Source organism: Taudactylus pleione, unplaced genomic scaffold, assembly GCF_031769625.1.
Source record: "Taudactylus pleione unplaced genomic scaffold, aTauple2 ptg000012l, whole genome shotgun sequence".
Lineage (NCBI taxonomy): Eukaryota > Metazoa > Chordata > Amphibia > Anura > Myobatrachidae > Taudactylus > Taudactylus pleione.
In genome coordinates, this window is record NW_028284415.1 from 6834535 (window position 1) to 6853342 (window position 18808).

General features: G+C 49.0%; 1 protein-coding gene across 2 annotated transcripts in view; it reads right to left on the reverse strand.

Annotated features, from left to right (window-relative positions):
- The window catches only part of LUC7L3 (LUC7 like 3 pre-mRNA splicing factor), a 37936-nt gene that overhangs the window by 6770 nt on the left and 12358 nt on the right, over positions 1 to 18808 (reverse strand). For both annotated transcript variants that reach the window (XM_088468588.1, XM_088468587.1), the window contains exons 5-9: positions 15034 to 15108; positions 14805 to 14909; positions 14305 to 14466; positions 12339 to 12628; positions 680 to 846 (exon numbers count right to left, since the gene is read on the reverse strand). In XM_088468588.1, coding sequence (XP_088324714.1) covers positions 680 to 846; positions 12339 to 12628; positions 14305 to 14466; positions 14805 to 14909; positions 15034 to 15108 — 799 coding nt within the window. The remainder of the gene's footprint in view (positions 1 to 679; positions 847 to 12338; positions 12629 to 14304; positions 14467 to 14804; positions 14910 to 15033; positions 15109 to 18808) is intronic.

Below are 18808 nucleotides of genomic sequence, written 5' to 3' on the forward strand. Positions count from 1 at the left end.
AGCCACCCCCTTTGCTTATCGAGGGGAATGGCATACTTACCACTGCTCAGCCATCCAGTGTGCGGTAGGCACATAGTGTTCGATGGCATGTGGCCAGGGACACACAGGGATACTAGTCGCAGTAAGATGTGGCAGATCCTCTGGTGGCTCCCACGGAGCAGGCAGACTGCCGCAGCTTGCAGTCTGCCTGTTGAAGCCTGGATAGAAGCTCAAGCAAATACAAAGTAAAAGAACAGTAAAAAATGGCTGGAGACAGCCCTAAAAAGCACCCGGCTCCTCTCGGGCACTAATCTAAAACGGAGGTCGGGTGGGTTATAGAAGGAGGGGAGAGCCAACTATGCTACTAAATAAATTTGAAGTGCCAGGCTGCACTCACCCGTCTATACCCCATTGTATCCAGGGTCCCCTAGTGGATGAATGAGAAAGGAATACCGAAACGCGTTCAGAATCTCATAGGTCTCTTGACCAAACGAAGGACTGATCAGTTTCAAGGGAACAACCATGGATTACATTAGCAGAACATTACACTTCGTTTTAATTTTTATTATATGCACGTACTGAATATACAAATTGTTAGACCACTACCCACTGCGCTAAAGGGAGGTTGCCTACAGCAACCGCCATTATTTAATATGACAAGGCAATTTAAAACTACAAAAAAATGGCACTAAGGACAAACCTTTCTCCTTTGATCTCCTCTCACGGTCTCGGTCTCGCTCTCGGCTTCTGCTTCTGTGCTTGTAGGATTTACGTTCTTTGCTCTTAGACCTACGCTTGTCTCTGCTGCGTGATCGATGCTTCCGATCTGAGCGATTGTGACTGCGGCTTCGTTGGCGGTCTCTGCTCCTGCAGGTGGAGTAGTAAGGTTTGTAATATCGGACGTTGATTAATATGAATACCAGTATTACACATTCTTGTTTTATTAGGAACAGAAAGGTTGGCCACATCTTTGTAGTTCAGGTTGTTACCAAAACAGGAACTGTTCATTATATATCAAAAAATAAGGCTATTCTAATAAGCAAGAACAAGCGGTCCTTCACGCACAGACCACAAACTCATATGTAATTGTTACAGCAGCTAAGTGGGCCATAGCGGGGCTGCTAGCACTTTTCTATATGCAATTTAATTAAAAATAAGGTGAAAGGTCATGGTTTAAAGGAAAAAAAAAAAAACTACCGTTTGGGTTTTCCTAGAAAAATTTATAGTGGTTAAAATAGATTGGGAAAAAGGAAAGTTATGGTAAAACCTGCGCTTGTTAACTCTTTCTTCAAAGTCCATAGGGTCAACAGGGAGATAATGGAGTGTAGGTAGGACTTGGAGGACCAGACAACAAAAGCAAAGATTTTTCAATCCCAGGATGCTCCGGTCCTTCCCCCTATACCGCACCCACAGCCTGAGGACACTTCAGTTTTGTTAACAAGCCCAAGGCAGGAGCAGGATAGGAGAGAAGGAAGACTGGTACACTGAAGAATCACACTCTCACACAGAGAAGGATACAAGTAACCAAGAGAATAAACCCATAGAAGCCAGGTGCGTCAGGACGGGTACCCTGTGGACTTCGAAGAAAGAGTTAACAAGGGTAAGTTTTACCATAACTCTCATTTTCTTCTTCAGGGTCCATAGGGCTCCACAGGGAGACACTGGGGATATCCCAAAGCAGTTGTTCAAAGGCGGGGATGCTCCTGAGCCGAGAGGAGAACCCTGCGCCCGAAGGAAGCATCCTGAGAGGCAAATATATCAAAGGCATAGAACCTAAGAAAGGTGTGGACAGAAAATCACGTGGCCGCCTTGCATAGCTGTTCATCAGAGGCGCCACGCCCACGAGGGACCCACAGAGCGAGTAGAATGAGCAGATACTGTAGCCGGCACAGGAAGGCCCGTCTGAGCGTCAGCCTGCGAGATAGTCATGCGAAGCCATCTGGCCAGAGTGTGTTTGTTAGCTGGCCATCCCTTTCTTATGAGATCCATATAAGATGAAGAGGGAGTCCGATATCCTGATGGAACTAGTACGGTCCACGTAGATGTTCAAAGCAGGGACCACTACCAAAGACGGCTCACCTGCCGAGAGGTCTGGTGATTGAAAGGCAGGTACCACAATTTCCTCATTAAGGTGGAAACAAGAAACCACTTGGGAAGGAAGCCCAGGAGCGTTTTAGGAACATCCCCTCTCCTGCTGAAAGATTAAAAAGGGGGAGCGAAATGAAAGTGCTCCTAAATCCAATACCCTACGGGCACATGCTATAGCCAAAAGAAAGTCTCTGCAGTGAGCCACTTGATTTCCACCGATTCCAGGGGTTCGAATGGAGGATCCTGTAGTGCGTGGAGAACCACTGACAAATCCCACGGAGCCACAGGAGGGACAAAGGGGAGTTGTATACGTAGAACACCTTGTAGGAGGTGTGAACATCCGGTAGAGGAGCACTTTCAGAGGAGCACTTTCAGAGATGCTAGGCGGAGTCCAAGCTCCAATCCAGCCTGAAGAAAGGAAAGTATTCTAGAAACCTTAAAAACCTGAGCGTCAGTTTCTAGGAGCACAGCATTGAAAATACATTTGCCATACCGGCGATAAATTTTGGTAGTGGTCGGTTTACGTGCTCTGAGCATGGTCTGGACCACAGAGCTAGAAAATCCCTTAGACCTTAGGAGGGATGTCTCAAAAGTCAAGCCGTTAAAGACAGGTGGGCCAGGTGCGGATGTAGACAGGGACCCTGAGACAACAGGTCTCTGGTCGTAGAGGAAGTTGAAGAGAAAAGTCTATGGAAAGACTTTGAAGATCGGAGTACCAATGGCGTCTGGGCCAAGCCGAAGCTACCAACATGACTGTGCCCCCTTCCTGTTTGAATTTCCGAAGAACCCAAGAAAGAAGGGAGATTGGAGGGAGAGCTACGCCAAATGGAAGGTCCACCTCACATATAATGCATCCACGAAGGCTGAGTTGGGATCCCTTGTCCTGGCTCCAAACACGAGTTTGTGGTCGTGTCATGAGGTCCACATCTGGTAGACCCCATTTGTCCACCAGGAGCTGAAAGACTTCTAGATGTAGAGACCACTCCCCTGCATGCACATCGTGATGGCTGAGAAAATCTGCTTCCCAATTGAGGATCCCCGGGATGAACACTGCAGAGATGGCTGGGAGAATGCTTTCCACCCATGTGAGAATGCAGGACACTTCTGTCATTGCTGACAGACTTAGAGTGCCTCCTTGGGGATTGAGGTAGGCCACTACCGTGGCATTCTCGGACTGTACTTGTACTGGCATGCCCTGAAGAATATCCTGAGCCAGAGTGAGAGCTCTGTAGATGGCACAGAGTTCCAGGACATTGATAGGCAAGATGATCGCTTAAGCTGGAGTCCAGCATCCTTGGCCTGCCACTGTGCCCCAGCCGCAAAGGCTTGCGCCCGTGGTAAGGAGTGCCCAGTCCGGGTTCCAAAAGGGGCGCCCCTTGTTTAAGTGGGACGTCTGTAGCCACCAGGCTAGGGACAGGCAAACCTCCGTGGAGAGGCCCATCGTCTGGGATCTGAGCAGATGAGGAGCCCGTTCCACCTGGAGAAGATCAGGTGTTGTAGGGGCCTGGAGTGAAACTGAGCGAATTCCACCATGTCGAAGGTAGACACCATAGATCCCAGGGTCTGCAATGCAGAGTGAATTGACACTAGGCGACTGTATAGTAGTCTGCGACCCAGATCCTGTAATACAGAGATTGTCTGCTGTTAGGAAGATTCTCTGACTTGTCCTCAAGTTTGGTGGGTGGACATCTAGTAGCGCAGGTCTGTTTGGTCCTAGACTTGAAGGCCTTAGATGATGCCTGATGCCTTGGTTGATTGACCCCTAGCTTTTCCTTAAGGACGAAAGGATGACACCCGCGGCTTTGCATTATATGCAGAGGGAAAAGAGCGCAGTCTTGGAAGCTGCCATACAATATTGTCCAATTCTGGGCCAAACAGGATATCCCCAGAATAAGGCAGATACTCCAATACCTTTTTAGAGTCCAAAACTGCCTTCCATGAGCGGAGCCAAAACAGTTCGGCAGGCTACTACGGAAGTGGCAGATGACTTGGAAGCTAGTAGAGCAGTATCCAGAGCTGTTTCACCTAAATAGGAAACTGCATGTCTAATGTGAGATAATATGAGATATGGTAAGAACTTACCCTTGTTATCTCTATTTCTACGAAGTCCATAGGGTTCCACAGGATACCTTGGGGTATAGGTGTGACGTCAGTCGCAGGGCACCAAAGAGTTAAGCTTTCAGCCTCCCAGGATGCACTAGGTCCCCCTCCTATACCCCGCCCCCGGGCCAAGGCACCTCAGTTAGTTACCAAGCCATAGGCCGGAGGAGGAGAAGGAAGAGAGAGAACAAAGATCTGGACACATACAAGAATCACATTCTCACCAGAGGGAGACGGAAAACCGGTGACCAGAGCAAAGCCCATATGCAGCACAGGTGCGACAGGGCGGGAGTCCTGTGGAACCCTATGGACTTCGTAGAAATAGAGATAACAAGGGTAAGTTCTTACCATATCTCATATTTTCTACTTCAGGGTCCATAGGGTATCCACAGGATACCTTGGGGATGTCCCAAAGCAGTATCCTTTAAGGGTGGGGACGCTCCTGTGCAGAAAGGAGAATCCGCCGCCCGAAGGAAGCATCCTGAGAGGCGAAGGTGTCAAACCTGTAATACCTCACGAAGGTATGGACAGAAGACCACGTAGCAGCCTTGCAGATCTGAACTGCCGAGGCACCACGTCGAGCTGCCCACGAAGGACCCACAGACCTAGTGGAATGAGCCTTCAGAGAAGGAGGGACCGGTAGGCCTTCATGAAGATAAGCTTCAGAAATAGCCATACGGATCCAGGCTGCCAAAGTTTGCTTTGAAGCAGGCCAACCCTTTTTACAGAAGCCATAGAGGACAACAAAGCGTCCGACTTCCTAAACAAAGAAGTGCGGTCAACATAAGTCCTTAAGGCCCGCACAACATCCAAAGAGGCCTCACCCACGGAAAGACCCGGTGAGTTAAAGGCCGGAACAACTATTTCCTCGTTAACATGAAACTGGGAAACAACTTTGGGAAGAAACTCGGGCCGAGTGCGGAGCACTGCCCTGTTCCCATGAAAAACCAAGAAAGGGGGTCTACAAGAAAGAGCCCCTAACTCAGAAACACGTCTGGCTGAAGCAACGGCCAGAAGGAAAACAGTCTTAGCTGTTAGCCATTTAATATCCACTGAGCCCAGTGGTTCAAACGGCGGTCCTTGGAGAGCCCTCAGGACCACAGCCAAATCCCAAGGCGCCACAGGTGGAACAAAGGGCGGCTGAATACGGAGAACACCTTGCATAAAGGTGCGCACATCCGGGATTGTAGCAATCCTACGGTGAAACCAGACAGATAGGGCCGAAACCTGTACCTTCAAAGAAGCAAGGCGAAGCCCATGATCTAGTCCCGCTTGCAGGAAGGCGAGAATCCGAGACAGACGAAACTCCCGCGGTGCACAACCTCTCGGTCGACACCACTGGAAGAACGTATGCCACACGCGATGGTATATCCTCGCGGAAGACGGTTTCCGAGCTCGTAACATGGTACGCACCACAGAGCTGGAAAACCCCCAGGACCTCAGCATGGCCGTCTCAACAGCCACGCCGCCAAAGACAGCCGAGTCAGGTCCGGGTGAAGACAAGGACCCTGAGACAGAAGGTCCGGTCGTAGCGGCAACCGCAGAGGACTGTCCACGGACAGACCCTGAAGGTCTGAGAACCAGTGCCGTCTGGGCCACGCGGGAGCTATCAACAGGAGCGTCCCTCCTTCCTGTTTGAATTTCCGGATTACCCGTGGAAGAAGGGAGACCGGAGGGAACAGGTATGCGAACCTGAACGTCCACCGGACGGACAGAGCATCCACCAGAGACGCCCCTTCGTCTCTTGTGCGAGACCCGTACACCGGCAACTTGTTGTTGTGCCGGGACGCCATGAGGTCGATTTCTGGAAGACCCCACCTGTCCACCAGTAGTTGAAAAACGTCCGGGTGCAGGGACCATTCCCCTGGATGAACGTCCTGGCGACTTAGAAAGTCCGCCTCCCAATTTAGCACTCCCGGGATGAAGACCGCTGATATGGCCGGAAGATTGCGCTCCGCCCAAACCAGGATCCGAGAGACCTCTACGAGAGCCGCCCGACTGCGAGTTCCTCCTTGCCTGTTTATGTAGGCCACGGTGGTAGCATTGTCCGACTGGACCTGCACCGGGTGACCCTGGAGAAACCGCTGTGCCTGCAGGAGAGCATTGAAGACCGCACGGAGTTCCAAGATATTTATTGGAAGCTCCGCTTCTGTCGGTGTCCACCTGCCCTGGAACAAGTGTGGACCCGAAACTGCTCCCCAGCCCCGAAGACTGGCGTCCGTTGTCAACAGGACCCAATTTGGAACCCAGAACGGACGTCCCTTGTTGAGGTGGGTCGTCTTTAACCACCACGCAAGGGACAGGCGAACCTCCGGGGTGAGCACAATCGTCTGGAACTTCAGAGACTGAGGCAGCCCGTTCCACTTGGACAGGATCAGGTGCTGCAGAGGTCTGGAGTGAAACTGGGCGTATTCCACCATGTCGAACACCGACACCATGGAGCCCAGTAACCTCATCGCCGAGTGTAAGGACACCCGGCGGCTGTGCAGACAACTGCGCACCCTTGACTGTAAAGCAGAGATCTTGTCCTCCGTCACGAAGATCCTTTGCTGTCCCGAGTCCAATAAGGCTCCAAGATGCAGAATCCTCCGAGACGGGATTAGAGTGGACTTCTGCCAGTTGATTAGCCAGCCGTGCCGTTGCAGCAGTGCAATGGTCAGGTCCAAGTGGTGTAACAGGAGCTCTGGAGATCCTGCCACCAATAACAGGTCGTCCAAGTACGGCAACATGCGGACTCCTTGCAGCCGCAGAGAAGCCGCCATGACCGCCATAGCGTCCTGTATGTCCAATGACACCATGTAGTCCCCAGGTTCCAGCGCCAGAATGATGGACCGTAGGGTCTCCATCCGAAACTTCGGGACCCGCAAAGACTTGTTGAGTGCTTTGAGGTTGAGAATCGGACGATATGACCCATTGGGTTTCTGTACCAAAAATAGATTTGAATAGAAACCCTGGCCCCTCTGGGAGAATGGAACAGGCACTATAACTCCAGCCTGGAGCATAGTGTGCAATACCTTCCGCAGCTCCGTAGCCTTGTTCCGGTCTGATGGTAGACCCGTGGTGAAGAATCGAGCCGGGGGTCTGTGCCGGAAGGAGAGGGCGTACCCGTGAGAGACCACCTCCAGAACCCAAGTGTCTGTCGTAGTGAACGACCAACACCGGGAGAACTGCAGCAGGCGGCCTCCCACCCTGGGATCCCCCAAGGGGAGACCCGGACCGTCAGGCCGCAGGCTTGTCATCTGGCTTGGGGGCCGGACGTCTGGTACTCCATGCCTGTTTCCGGGGCTTGACCGATTTCTTAGGGCCAGCCTGTCGAGGAAACGACTGTGGTTTGGGCCTGCCCTGGGCCCTAGATGACCGAAAGGACGATGGTCCAGAACCAGAAGGAGCAGCGGCCGACGGGAGACAAGCAGATTTGGCTGCCGCCAGCGTCGCCACAATCTTATCCAGATCCGGACCGAAGAGAACTTCTCCGGTAAACGGCAACGCTTCCAGACCTTTCTTGGATCTGCGTCCGCCTTCCAGGATCGCAGCCACAAGGTGCGACGAGCAGCTACCGCTGCTGAAGAAATTCTAGACACCAGAGTACTAATGTCTAGAACCGCCTCGTTGATGTAGGTGGCCGAATCACGGAGATTGCCAATCAACTCCGCCTGTTCGGCCGGACAGTCGGATTCAAAAGAAGCCTCTAATGAATCCGCCCAGCGCTCCATCGCTCTGGCAACCCAGCAAATGGCCATAGCCGGCCGTGCTGCCCCCCCTGCAAGGGAATAAGCGGACTTCAGGCAGATTTCTACCTTGCGGTCCGTAGCATCCTTAAGGGAGGACATGGATGGCATCGGCAATGTGGCACTACGGACAAGACGGGTCACGTGAGAATCCACCTGTGGAGGGGATTCACACTTAGCAAAATAATTATCCGCGAACGGATAAGCCACCGCCAGGCGTCTCTGCGGCTGGTATCTTTTGCCAGGTTGTTTCCACGCCTCCTCTAAATGGTCCACCAACTGACCCGAAAGAGGAAAGACTGTGGCATCGCTATTCACATCTTTGAAAAAGGCATACTTAGATTTAGCCGCTGGGGGAACTTCGTCCTCAATCACCAAGGCTGTGCGGACCGCCCGAATAAGTCCAGGAATATATACTTTGGACTTAGCATCAGCGTCCTTAGTATGGAAAGGTTCCTGATCGTAAGGATCCAGAATCTCCCCATCATCAGACGTCCCTTCGTCATCCTCATAAGGAGCGGACAGAGACGCCACCGGCCTTTTATGAGGCCGCATCACAGACTCCCCTTGCAACACATCCGACAAGTGCTGTACAGAACTCGTCAGGGAGTTAACCCACGCTGGCTCCTGAGAACCCGGAAGCGGGGAAATAGGGAGACTGTGGGGTACCACCAATTGTCGTGGGAACCCCTGCATGGGTGACGACACCACAGACTGCTGGGACAAACCCATCGGAGTAAACGCGGGCTGCGGAGCTAACTGGCCCACTAAAGCTGTTAACGCCTGAGCGAAACAAGCCCAGGGCGGCTCCTGTACCGGTGCTGTAACCGTAATAGGCCGCGCCATGGACAAACACTGCCGGCAAAGGCCCTCCGCGCTACCCTCCCCCTCCGCTAACGGTACTTTGCACGTGGTACACTGTAGCCGGAGGGGAAAATCACTTTCAGACATTATGGCACCACGTATGTGACCTCTCTCACCAATTAAGTATTAAATAGGCGAGAGACCACCCTGCAGCACCGCACCGCAAGGGCTTTAGCAGAAAGAACAGGGACAGTAATAAAGCTGACAGTTTAGAGAAGAAAAGTTACAGGCAGCTTACCTCTGTCCCCCTTGAATCCGGCCATGGTCCGGAGCATCTGGGGTCACCGCTAGCTGTGACCCCAGACGCCCACCAGCATCCCCGGATCAGTACCGGCGTTCTGGTACCGGCGGGGTGTAGGGAAGACAGCATGGACGTCAGGACTGACTGTCCATGCTGTTCATCCAGATGTGCAGCCACAGCTGCATGAAGAAAAAGCTTCAGGGGCTCTTCTAGCCCCCACTCCAACAGGTGCACCCGACTCCGGCCGGGCACCAAACTAAACTGGGGTGCCTTGGCCCGGGGGCGGGGTATAGGAGGGGGACCTAGTGCATCCTGGGAGGCTGAAAGCTTAACTCTTTGGTGCCCTGCGACTGACGTCACACCTATACCCCAAGGTATCCTGTGGATACCCTATGGACCCTGAAGTAGAAACATAGGATAGCCGTTCCCTCGAACCATCAGAGGGAAATTTATCTTCTAGGGCCTCTGCCCAACTCTCAATGTCTTTTGCCATCCAGGCCATAGCCCTAGCAGGACGGATAATAGCTCCTGTAAGAGTACATAGATTTTAGACAAGCTTCCATCCTTCTATCCGTAGTCTCCTTAAAAGAGGTTGCAGTATGGATAGCTAAGGTAGCATTCTAATGTGGGAATCCACTGTACTGCTGGAGGAACTTCCCATTTAGTGCAATCAGAAGCTGGAGGAGGGTAAAATAAACAAACCTTTAACCAGCTGAAATCTTTTACTGGGCATATTACATTCCTCACTCATATGATCAGATAGCTGATCAGAGTGAGGAAACTGGCAAAACAACATTATTGTTGCTCAAATAGTGGCTCTTTTGCCTTAGGAGTGGGTTCTGTCTTCTATTTGAAGAATAGATTTTACAGCTCTCACAAGTGCAGGTATATTTAACTTGGAGGAAGAGAGATCTGTGTCTTCGGCCTCCCCAGATGATAAATCAGAATCTAATAACTGGGTGGACTGGGAAGATAACACAGCAAGCTTAGTAAGTTTACTAGGTAAGGGTCTCTCCTTTTGCAGCATTTGTTGAAACGCTGTAGGAGGTATTAACCAGACTCTACACTTAGGTAGAAAACACGTCTACCCATGGGGGAGGCCAAGGATTTGCAGTAAGTACCTGTTGTGGCCATTCCATAGGGGAAGCTACCACAGGGACCGCTAGGTGGTTCGCTATTTTTGCCAGCACTTGTGAAAAAGTAGCCCAGGGTGGGTTCTGAGGAGAGGACATCGGGGCTGATGGGCCCGGGGCAGTATAACAAGATGCACAAAGACCATCCTGAATGAGGTCCTCTGAAGCTAAGCCTGCTGAGCAGGACTTACAAGACACCAGAGTGAGAGCAGCAGGCTGCTTGTAATTCTTGCCTCTACCAGACATAGCTTCAAAAATAATGTAACACACAATCTGGCACAGTACAGTGAGCAACCCAGATGTATGTGCAATATGGCACAGTGTAGTGTGCAACCGCGATATATAGTATGTGATAGCCATCACAAATATAGGGAGATGTGGGATACAATGAACTCCCTATACGTTAGTATGTCAAACTATAGTGGAATAAAGGGAAAGGTAGAAGGTGACAGTAATAGGAAAAAAGAAAACAGACAGCAGCGCTATCACAAGTCACATACAATGCAGAATATGCAATATAACTGCAGTGGGCACTAAATTCAACTACACAGATCGCTGTGGCTGGTAGGATAGCGCTGTATAAACCTGGCTCTTGGGAGAGGTACACAAGGAGACTGGACCCAGCATTTCCGGAAACCTGAATGCAGAAAATGGCTGCCGTGAGTCTCCGAGGGGGCGGAGGGTGAGGGAGGAGCAGCTCAGGGAGCAGTAAGACTGCAGTAGAATGGCGCCGCGCTTGGGGAGGGGCTGCAGGGAGAGGGCTTTCTCCCCTATACCGACATTAACCACCGGGTCCCCTGGCCTTAAACTGTGCCCTGCACCAATGCTAGTAATGCCCTGGTGGTCCAGTGGAGTCCCGGACGCACAGAGTTCACATCAGCGCCTCAGGTCTGCCTCCTCAGTCCGGAGGCAAGACTGCGCTTGAGGAGGAGGAAATTGAGCTGCCTCACAAGCTCCACAGCACATTAATTTTCAATTTTGACAAAATTTTGCATGAACAAAAATGACCTCGAACCCGCTGGGCGTGTATACGAAAAGGTGTCCAACGGAGCAATTCAATTGTCTCTCAGTTTGGGCACCCATTAGTATTTAACACGGCTACAAGCACCAGGTTTAGCCGCACAAAATGGCTAAACCCTTCTAAAGAAGAGGTTAGGGCACCCAAAAAAACATGGACTTTGCACACATTTCTTCTCTCACCTCAGGAGGCTGCAAGAAGAAATGTCCGTCTGTCCATAGTGGTCGGTCCAATTAGTCGCGAAGGGTGCGAGTTGCCGTTGCAACAGCATTAAAACGCCGGCAAAGGATTGGCACCTCGCATCCTTCGTGGCTCGCTCCAAGTCAGAATTTGCAGACTTTTGCATTCCGTGAATCCAGGCTGTCATAAAGTGTAGCAATCGCCGCGATGACTCGCACTGGCGAGATCGCAGCTAATTGGACAGACCCCATAATATAGGATACATACACGAACAACCTGATGCTTTTATTTTGTGCTTCCAACATGTTTAAATATCTTCGTATAAAACTAGCAAATTATATGGGTCCCTTCACTTGCAGAAATCTAATGTATGAATTGCCTACATTTTCGGATCTCTGACCCTGTAACTATGAAGGCCAATCTAATGCAACCACATTTTATTATCATTTATATGGCAGGGGATCAGCAGCGTCTCACTAAGTACAGAAACAGCATGAACAAAATAAAAAAGTGATGTACAGTACAAAACATTGCAGGACAAGGATTAGAAACATTGCTGCAACAACTGACATTATACTTAAATAAGCCGCAGGGTGGCCAAGATAAACCACGAGGGCAGAGACGCCTGCTCGTGACAGTTACAATCTAAAGACAACCTCCTTGTACGAAGCAGCACAAAAACCTAGAGTGAATTCTGGATCTCTCACCTACTGGAAATCTAGTGTCTTACTAAGTAAATATAGCTAAGTGTTAAATGATTAAGCATATGTTCCAGGTAGCAAGATGAGCGGTCAGTAACACTCAGTAACCCACAAGTAAGAACAGACATGAGCAACTAGCACTATCCACAAGATGGCAGTATAAAGCTGCATCAAGATTATAAGTAATCTTAGTTCAAGCTTCAGTGTTTCCAAGAATCTCTCTAGTCTTTATCAAACTTGTGACTTGCAAATAATTTATCAAGTTGCACCAGACCCTAGATGCTGCTAAATTTAACAGCAACATACCTGCTTCTTCTCTTATCTCGACTCCGTGATCTCTTGTGGTCTCGCGACCGGCTACCACGCATGTCTGACGGTCTAGTGGAGTTTTGGCTACGTGAACGACTTCTTTTTCGCTTCTCTTTCTCTCTGTTCCTTTCCTTCTCCCGCTGCTGCTGCTCCTCTTCCTCCCTGCGCCTTTTCTTTTCCTTTTCCTCTCGCTCCCGTTCCTTCTCTTTCTCACGTTCTTTTTCCTCTTTTTCCTTCTTTAACCGATCGTCGCGCTCAGGCTCGTCCGTTTTTTTCCTCATTTTTTCCTGTAAAAGAAGAAAAAAAGAAATACATTTAAGGGGCAGTAAACAAAGAAAAAAAAAAAACCAGTACCAAGCCTGAAGATTAGTTCCTGTATTTAATGTTAACATCCAATTGAGAATTATTTTTTCACATCGCTATTCCTTGTCAGTCTTATGGTTAAACACAAACAGTGTTGTTTATGAAGTCATTAGTGAATTGTGCAGTGCCATACAGTAGGAAAAAATAGCACACTACATAAAAACTAGGTTAAACAAGTAAAACAGAACAAAGGGGAAAAAAAAAAACATTCAAAAAGCAAAATTGATTTAATATCAAAAAGTCACAAGGCATAGCAGAGTATACAAAAGCGGATAAAAGTACATGGCTTGTCAAAGTCAGCAAATACTGAAGTGCTGTCATTTGTTTTACTGTTTCTTTCATCCAATGGGGACACTGGGACTGTGGGTATGGGAGGAGCTACAGGAGCATGGGCACCAAGGACTTAATTTTTGTAAGCAGCAAAGGCTCCTCTTCCGCTATACGCCACCTGAAGCCAAGAATGTCAGTTTTTGTTGGTGCCTCAAGGAAGAGGGCAAGTTTTTTCAAGCCACTTTTTTTTTTTTTTTCCCTATTTTACACGTTATACACACTGCTGCTGACCACTCCATCAACCCCTCTGGTGGCCGTGGCGCTGACAATGGAGTCAGTGTCTCCGGCCACCTCCTCAGCACAAGGGAGAGCGGTGGCTGGACGAAGGGGCAGGTAAGCGTAACCTCACGCTGTGGGGACCCGGACTACAGCGGCTAATGCCGGCGGGATGGGCAGCCGCCGGCAGTACATGGCAGGGTGAACAGTTCTATCTGTACTAACAAAAGACCACCAGGGACACTGCTGCAATGGGGGCACCATTATTAGGTGGCAGGTCCCTGGGGTTGGCCACAAAGGGGTGGAGCCTTCCTCTATTCTCTCCACCCCCACCCTTTGGCTGGTTCCTCACCTGGACTCCCAGCCAAAGGCTCCTCTCCCAGACGCCTAGTAGCCATATTGCCTCAAAGCACTGCCTTCCTACACGGGGAGAGAACCTCTTGTCTGTCTATAGCTCACTCTTGTGGTGCCAGTATGTTTTCTAATTCCCTTCCTCACATAATGGTGTTTGGTTGCTGGGACTATTGTGTCTGTTGTATGTATTTCTAATTATTTTCAAGCACTTGAACTGTGATTCTGTCTGTCACTAGTTTAGTTTGTCTAGCTTCAAATATCAGATGTTATTTTTCTTATTAGAATCTCAGGTTATTGTTATTATCTGTACTTGTCCGATAATTTATGTCTGCTACACATTGTTTATGGTTAGCTTAAAGAGCGCAGTCTAACATTACTGCCTGCATTATTTAGTCAGACTAGGAGTTTGATATTTACTTATTTATTGGTAGTCAGTACACTGTACCTGGGGCTTACAGTAATTTAGTTCCACTAGATCACTTATTCTTTTATTCGTTGTCTCTCAGTTTAGTGCGCTTGCCCACACAGACATTACTGTGTGTACACAAGCCGTTTCACTTACAGCGACATAATGGGGGGAGGGGGGGCGGGATACATAAATTGTCTGTTGCTGGCAGTAATACAGGAGAGTTGTTTTGTTTTTTTTAACTAAAACAAAATCGAGGTGCATTTGTATTTTGCTTTTGTCCAGTAAACATACCTTTAATTCCTCCACAGTGTTCTTTATTTTGGCATAGCCCATGTGTTGTTTACCCATAAGATGATCGTCTACCCGGGACTGAGCATCTCCAACGATTAAAAAGGCACCGCAAACTTCACACACCTCCATCTGCTTCTCCTGAGCTGCAAAGCTTTCAATGGTCTGTATAAAAAAAAAAAAAAAGACATTTCGATATAACAAACATTCAAAAGAAAAATGGACTGAGGAGCAGTCCAAGACTCTGTGCCTGTTCCACCCTTAAATGAATCCCAAGAGCCCCACTTATGACAAACATTTTATACAAGAGATCTATAAATTAAAATGCTAAAAGGTTTGTTCTCTGAAAGCAGAGATGTAAACAATGCAGGGAACACAATTTTATAGAATAAAATCCTACGCCTCTGTACAGCAGGACATGCTCTGCGGATAAAATCTGTGGAGTGTAAACCATACAGGAAATGGCAATGCCCCAGTGCCCGAGAGACACATTATTAACTCACCGATGTTGAAGACTTGAGAAGTTCTCGCTCTTCTTTTAACTGTTCAACAAGTTTCATCATTCCTTGCGCCTCCTCCACCTTGCCTTCCGAACCCAGCTCTTCTATCTGCTCACACAAAAAGCAAAAAGTGATAAAAATATCTATTCACTGAAACCACTAGTAGCATAACATTACTAAAACAAGTTTAGTCTAACCTTTTATTTTAACCAATAATGACTGTTCATCTTACCTGCTGCAACAATACTTCAATTTTGTCTGTCAACACCTGGATTTTCTCCTCATTCTTTCCAGCCGGCCCAACAGACTATGAAAAAGAACAAGCATTTCTCATTCCATTGTTAAGGAACAATTTAAATTCATCAGATCACACAATATACCTTAGGCATTTGACTAAGTCCTAAGTGACCAAGGAATTATGTAAGTGGAATTATTAAATCCTCTCCATGTTGAGTGGGTTTCCTCCACGCGCTCCCACTGTACAAAAAAGTAGCAGGTTAATGAATCATTACAAAATCTAAACATTCCAGGGGCAAATCAATTGTTTTGGGCACCCCCTTTGGGGGACAATACAAATAGGCGCCCAACAGAGCAATTAAATTGTTTCTACGTTCGAGCGGCCATTAGTATTTAATGTGCCTAAAAGCATCGGGTTTAGCTGCGCAAAACGGCTAAACCCATCTCAAAAAGTGGATAGAGTGCCCTAATAAAGGGACTTTGTACACATTTCTTCTCAATTAAACTGCTCTGTCAGGCACAAAAACGTATAGACACCCAGCTGGGTGTGCCCAAAACAATTGAATCGCCCTCTCTGTGTAACATGGTTGTGTTAGGTTAAATTAATTGTATACAGATAAAACAGGCAAAAATTTATTAAAGTTATGGTAAGAACTTACCTTTGTTAACTCTCTTTCTTCGAAGTCCATAGGGTCCACAGGGAGACCTTTGGGTGTTGGTGATTGAACTGAATCCGGGCACCACGCAGTTAAAAGCTTTCAGCTCCTATGATGCATTGGTCCACTCTCCCTATACCCCTGCCCCCTAGCCAGAGGCACCTCAGTTGGTAATAAGCCAAAAGCCAGAGGAGGATAAGAGAAGGAAGACTGGTACACTCAAGAAACACTCACAGAAGGAGACGGGAAACCGGTGACCAGCAACATATCCCATATGAAGCCAGGTGCGTCAGGGCGGGTGCCCTGTGGACTTCGAAGAAAGAGTTAACAAAAGGTAAGTTCTTACCATAAAACTAATTTTCTTCTTCAGGGTCCATAGGCTCCACAGGGAGACCATGGTGATGTCCCAAAGCAGTCCGTTTAAGGGTGGGGACACTCCTGCGCTGAGGAGAATCCAGCGCCCAAAGGAAGCATCCTGAGAGGTGAAGGCATCAAAGGCATAGAACCTTAGGAGACCATGCGGCCGCCTCACAAATCTGAACAGCCGAGCTGCCCACGAGGGACCCACAGACCGAGCAGAATGAAAAGTTGGAACAGGCATGTCCGCCTGCGTGTAAGCTTCTAAGATAGTCATACGAAGCCATCTAGCCAATGATGGTTTATTGGCTGGCCATCCCTTCTTGTGAAATCCATAGAGCACAAATGAAGAGTATGATTTTCCGACGGGAACTAATACAGTCCACATAATCCTGAGGGCACTGACCACATCCAAGGAGGCCTCACCTGCCGAGAGGTCTGGCGATTGAAAGCCGGTACTATAGTCTCCTGATTAATATGGAAACTTGAAACAACTTTAGGAAGGAACTCATGGCGAGTGCGAAGCACAGCCCTGTCCTGGTGAGATATCAGAAAGGGAGAACGACAGGAGAGCGCTCACAATTCTGACACCCTCCTGGCAGATGCAATAGCCAGAAGAAGAAAAAAAAAAAAAAAAAAAGAAGGAGTCTTAGCTGTTAACCACTTGAGTTCCACCAAATCTAGTGGTTCAAATGGAGTAGCCTGGAGGGTTAGAAGAACTACTACCAAATCCCAAGGAGCCACTGGGGAGGGACAAAGGGAGGTTGAATCCGGAGGACACCCTGGAGCAAGGTGTGAATATCCGGAAGTGGAGCAAGCCTTCGTTCAAACCATACTGACAGAGCAGAGACATGCACTTTCAATGAGGCCAGGCGGATGCCGAGGTCCAGTCCAGCTTGAAGGCAGGAAATCCAAAAACACCTGAGGGTCGTAATTTCTGGGACGACACCATTGGAAATATGTATGCCACACTCTGTGGTAGTTCCGAGCAGAGGCTGGCTTAAGCGCTCTGAGCATAGTTTTGACTACAGAGCTAGAGAATTCTTCGGACCTCAGGACAGATGTCGAGCCACGCCGTCAAAGACAGACGATCCAGGTCCTGGTAAAGGCAAGGACCCTGAGACAACCAGATGTTGAGGCAATAGGAACGGAGTGTCGATGGAGAGACTCAGAAGAAGATAGGAGTACCAATGATGCCTGGGCCAGGCTGGAGCCACCAGCAGGACAGTGCCTCAGTCTTGTTTGAACTTCCGGAGAACGCCACGAAAAAGGGAGACTGGAGGTAACAGCTACGGAAACTGGAAGGTCCACTTCACTGACAGAACGTCCACGAAGGTTGCCTCGGCATCTCTTGTTCTGGACCCGTACACTAGTAATATGTGATTGTGTCAGGAGGCCATGAGGTCCACCTCTGGGAGGCCCCATTTGTCCACTAGGAGTTGAAACACCTCTGGATGAAGAGTTCCCCTGGATGCACGTCGTGACGGCTGAGGAAGTCCGCTTCCCAATTGAGAACACCCGGAATGAACACAGCCGAAATGGCTGGGAGGTGACACACTGCCCATGTCAGAATGTGTGACACTTCTGTCATTGCTGCCCGACCTAGAGTGCCTCCTTGATGGTTGATGTAAGCTACCGTGTTGGCGTTGTCGGACTTAACCTGCACGGGTTTTTCGTGAAGTATGTGTTTGGCCATCTTGAGGGCCCTGTACAACGGCCCGAATTTCCAATATGCCGATTGGGATTGTTGCTTTGACTGCTGTTCAGCGACATTGAAAAGAGTGCGGACCAGTCACTGCGCCCCAGCCCAGGAGAATGGCGTCCGTTGTTCGTAGTACCCAGTCCGGGATCCAAAAAGGGGCGACCCTTGGTTAGACGAGAAGTCAGTAGCCACCAAGACAGACAGACGCACCTCCGGAGAGAGCACTATTGCCGAGCTTTGATCCGATGGTGCAATCCGTTCCATCTGGATAGAATCAGCCCCTGCATAGGCCTGGAATGAAATTGAGCATATTCCACCATGTCGAATGTGGACACCATGTTTCTCAGAACCTGCATCGCCGAGTGGATTGATACCCAGCGACTGTGGAGGCATCTGCATATTCATAGTTGTAATGTGGAGATCTTGTCTGAAGTCAGAAAGATTCTCTGCTGTTGAGAATCCAGTAGGGCCCCCAGCTGAATCATCCTCTGCGAGGGATTCAGGGAGGACGTTTTTCCAATTGATTAACCACCCGTGCGCCTGTAGAGAGGCAATAGTCAGTTGCAGGTGGTGCAAAGCACTCTCCAGGTATGGTAGTAGCCAGATACCCTGATTCCACAGATGGGCAGTCATGATAGCCATAACTTTGGTAAACACCCTTGGAGCTGTGGACAGGCCAAAGGATAGTGTCCGGAACTGGAAATGTTGCTTTAGTATAGCAAACTGGAGATAACGCTGGTGAGAGGGCGTTATAGAGACATGTAGGTATGCGTCCTGAATATCCAGCGATACCATAAAATCCCCAGGTTCCATAGCCAGTATGATGGAGCATAGGGTTTGCATCTTGAACCGACCCTGAGGAATTTGTTCAGGGATTTGAGGTTGAGCATAGGCCGATGAGAGCCATTCAGCTTCTGCACCAGAAAGAATAGAACAACAACCAGACCCTCGCTGGGATAGTGGGACTGGCACAATTACCACAAGGACTGTATGGATTTCTGGATCTGTAAGGCCTTGTTCTTTGCTGAAGAAGGGCCTGTGCAGAAAAACTGGTG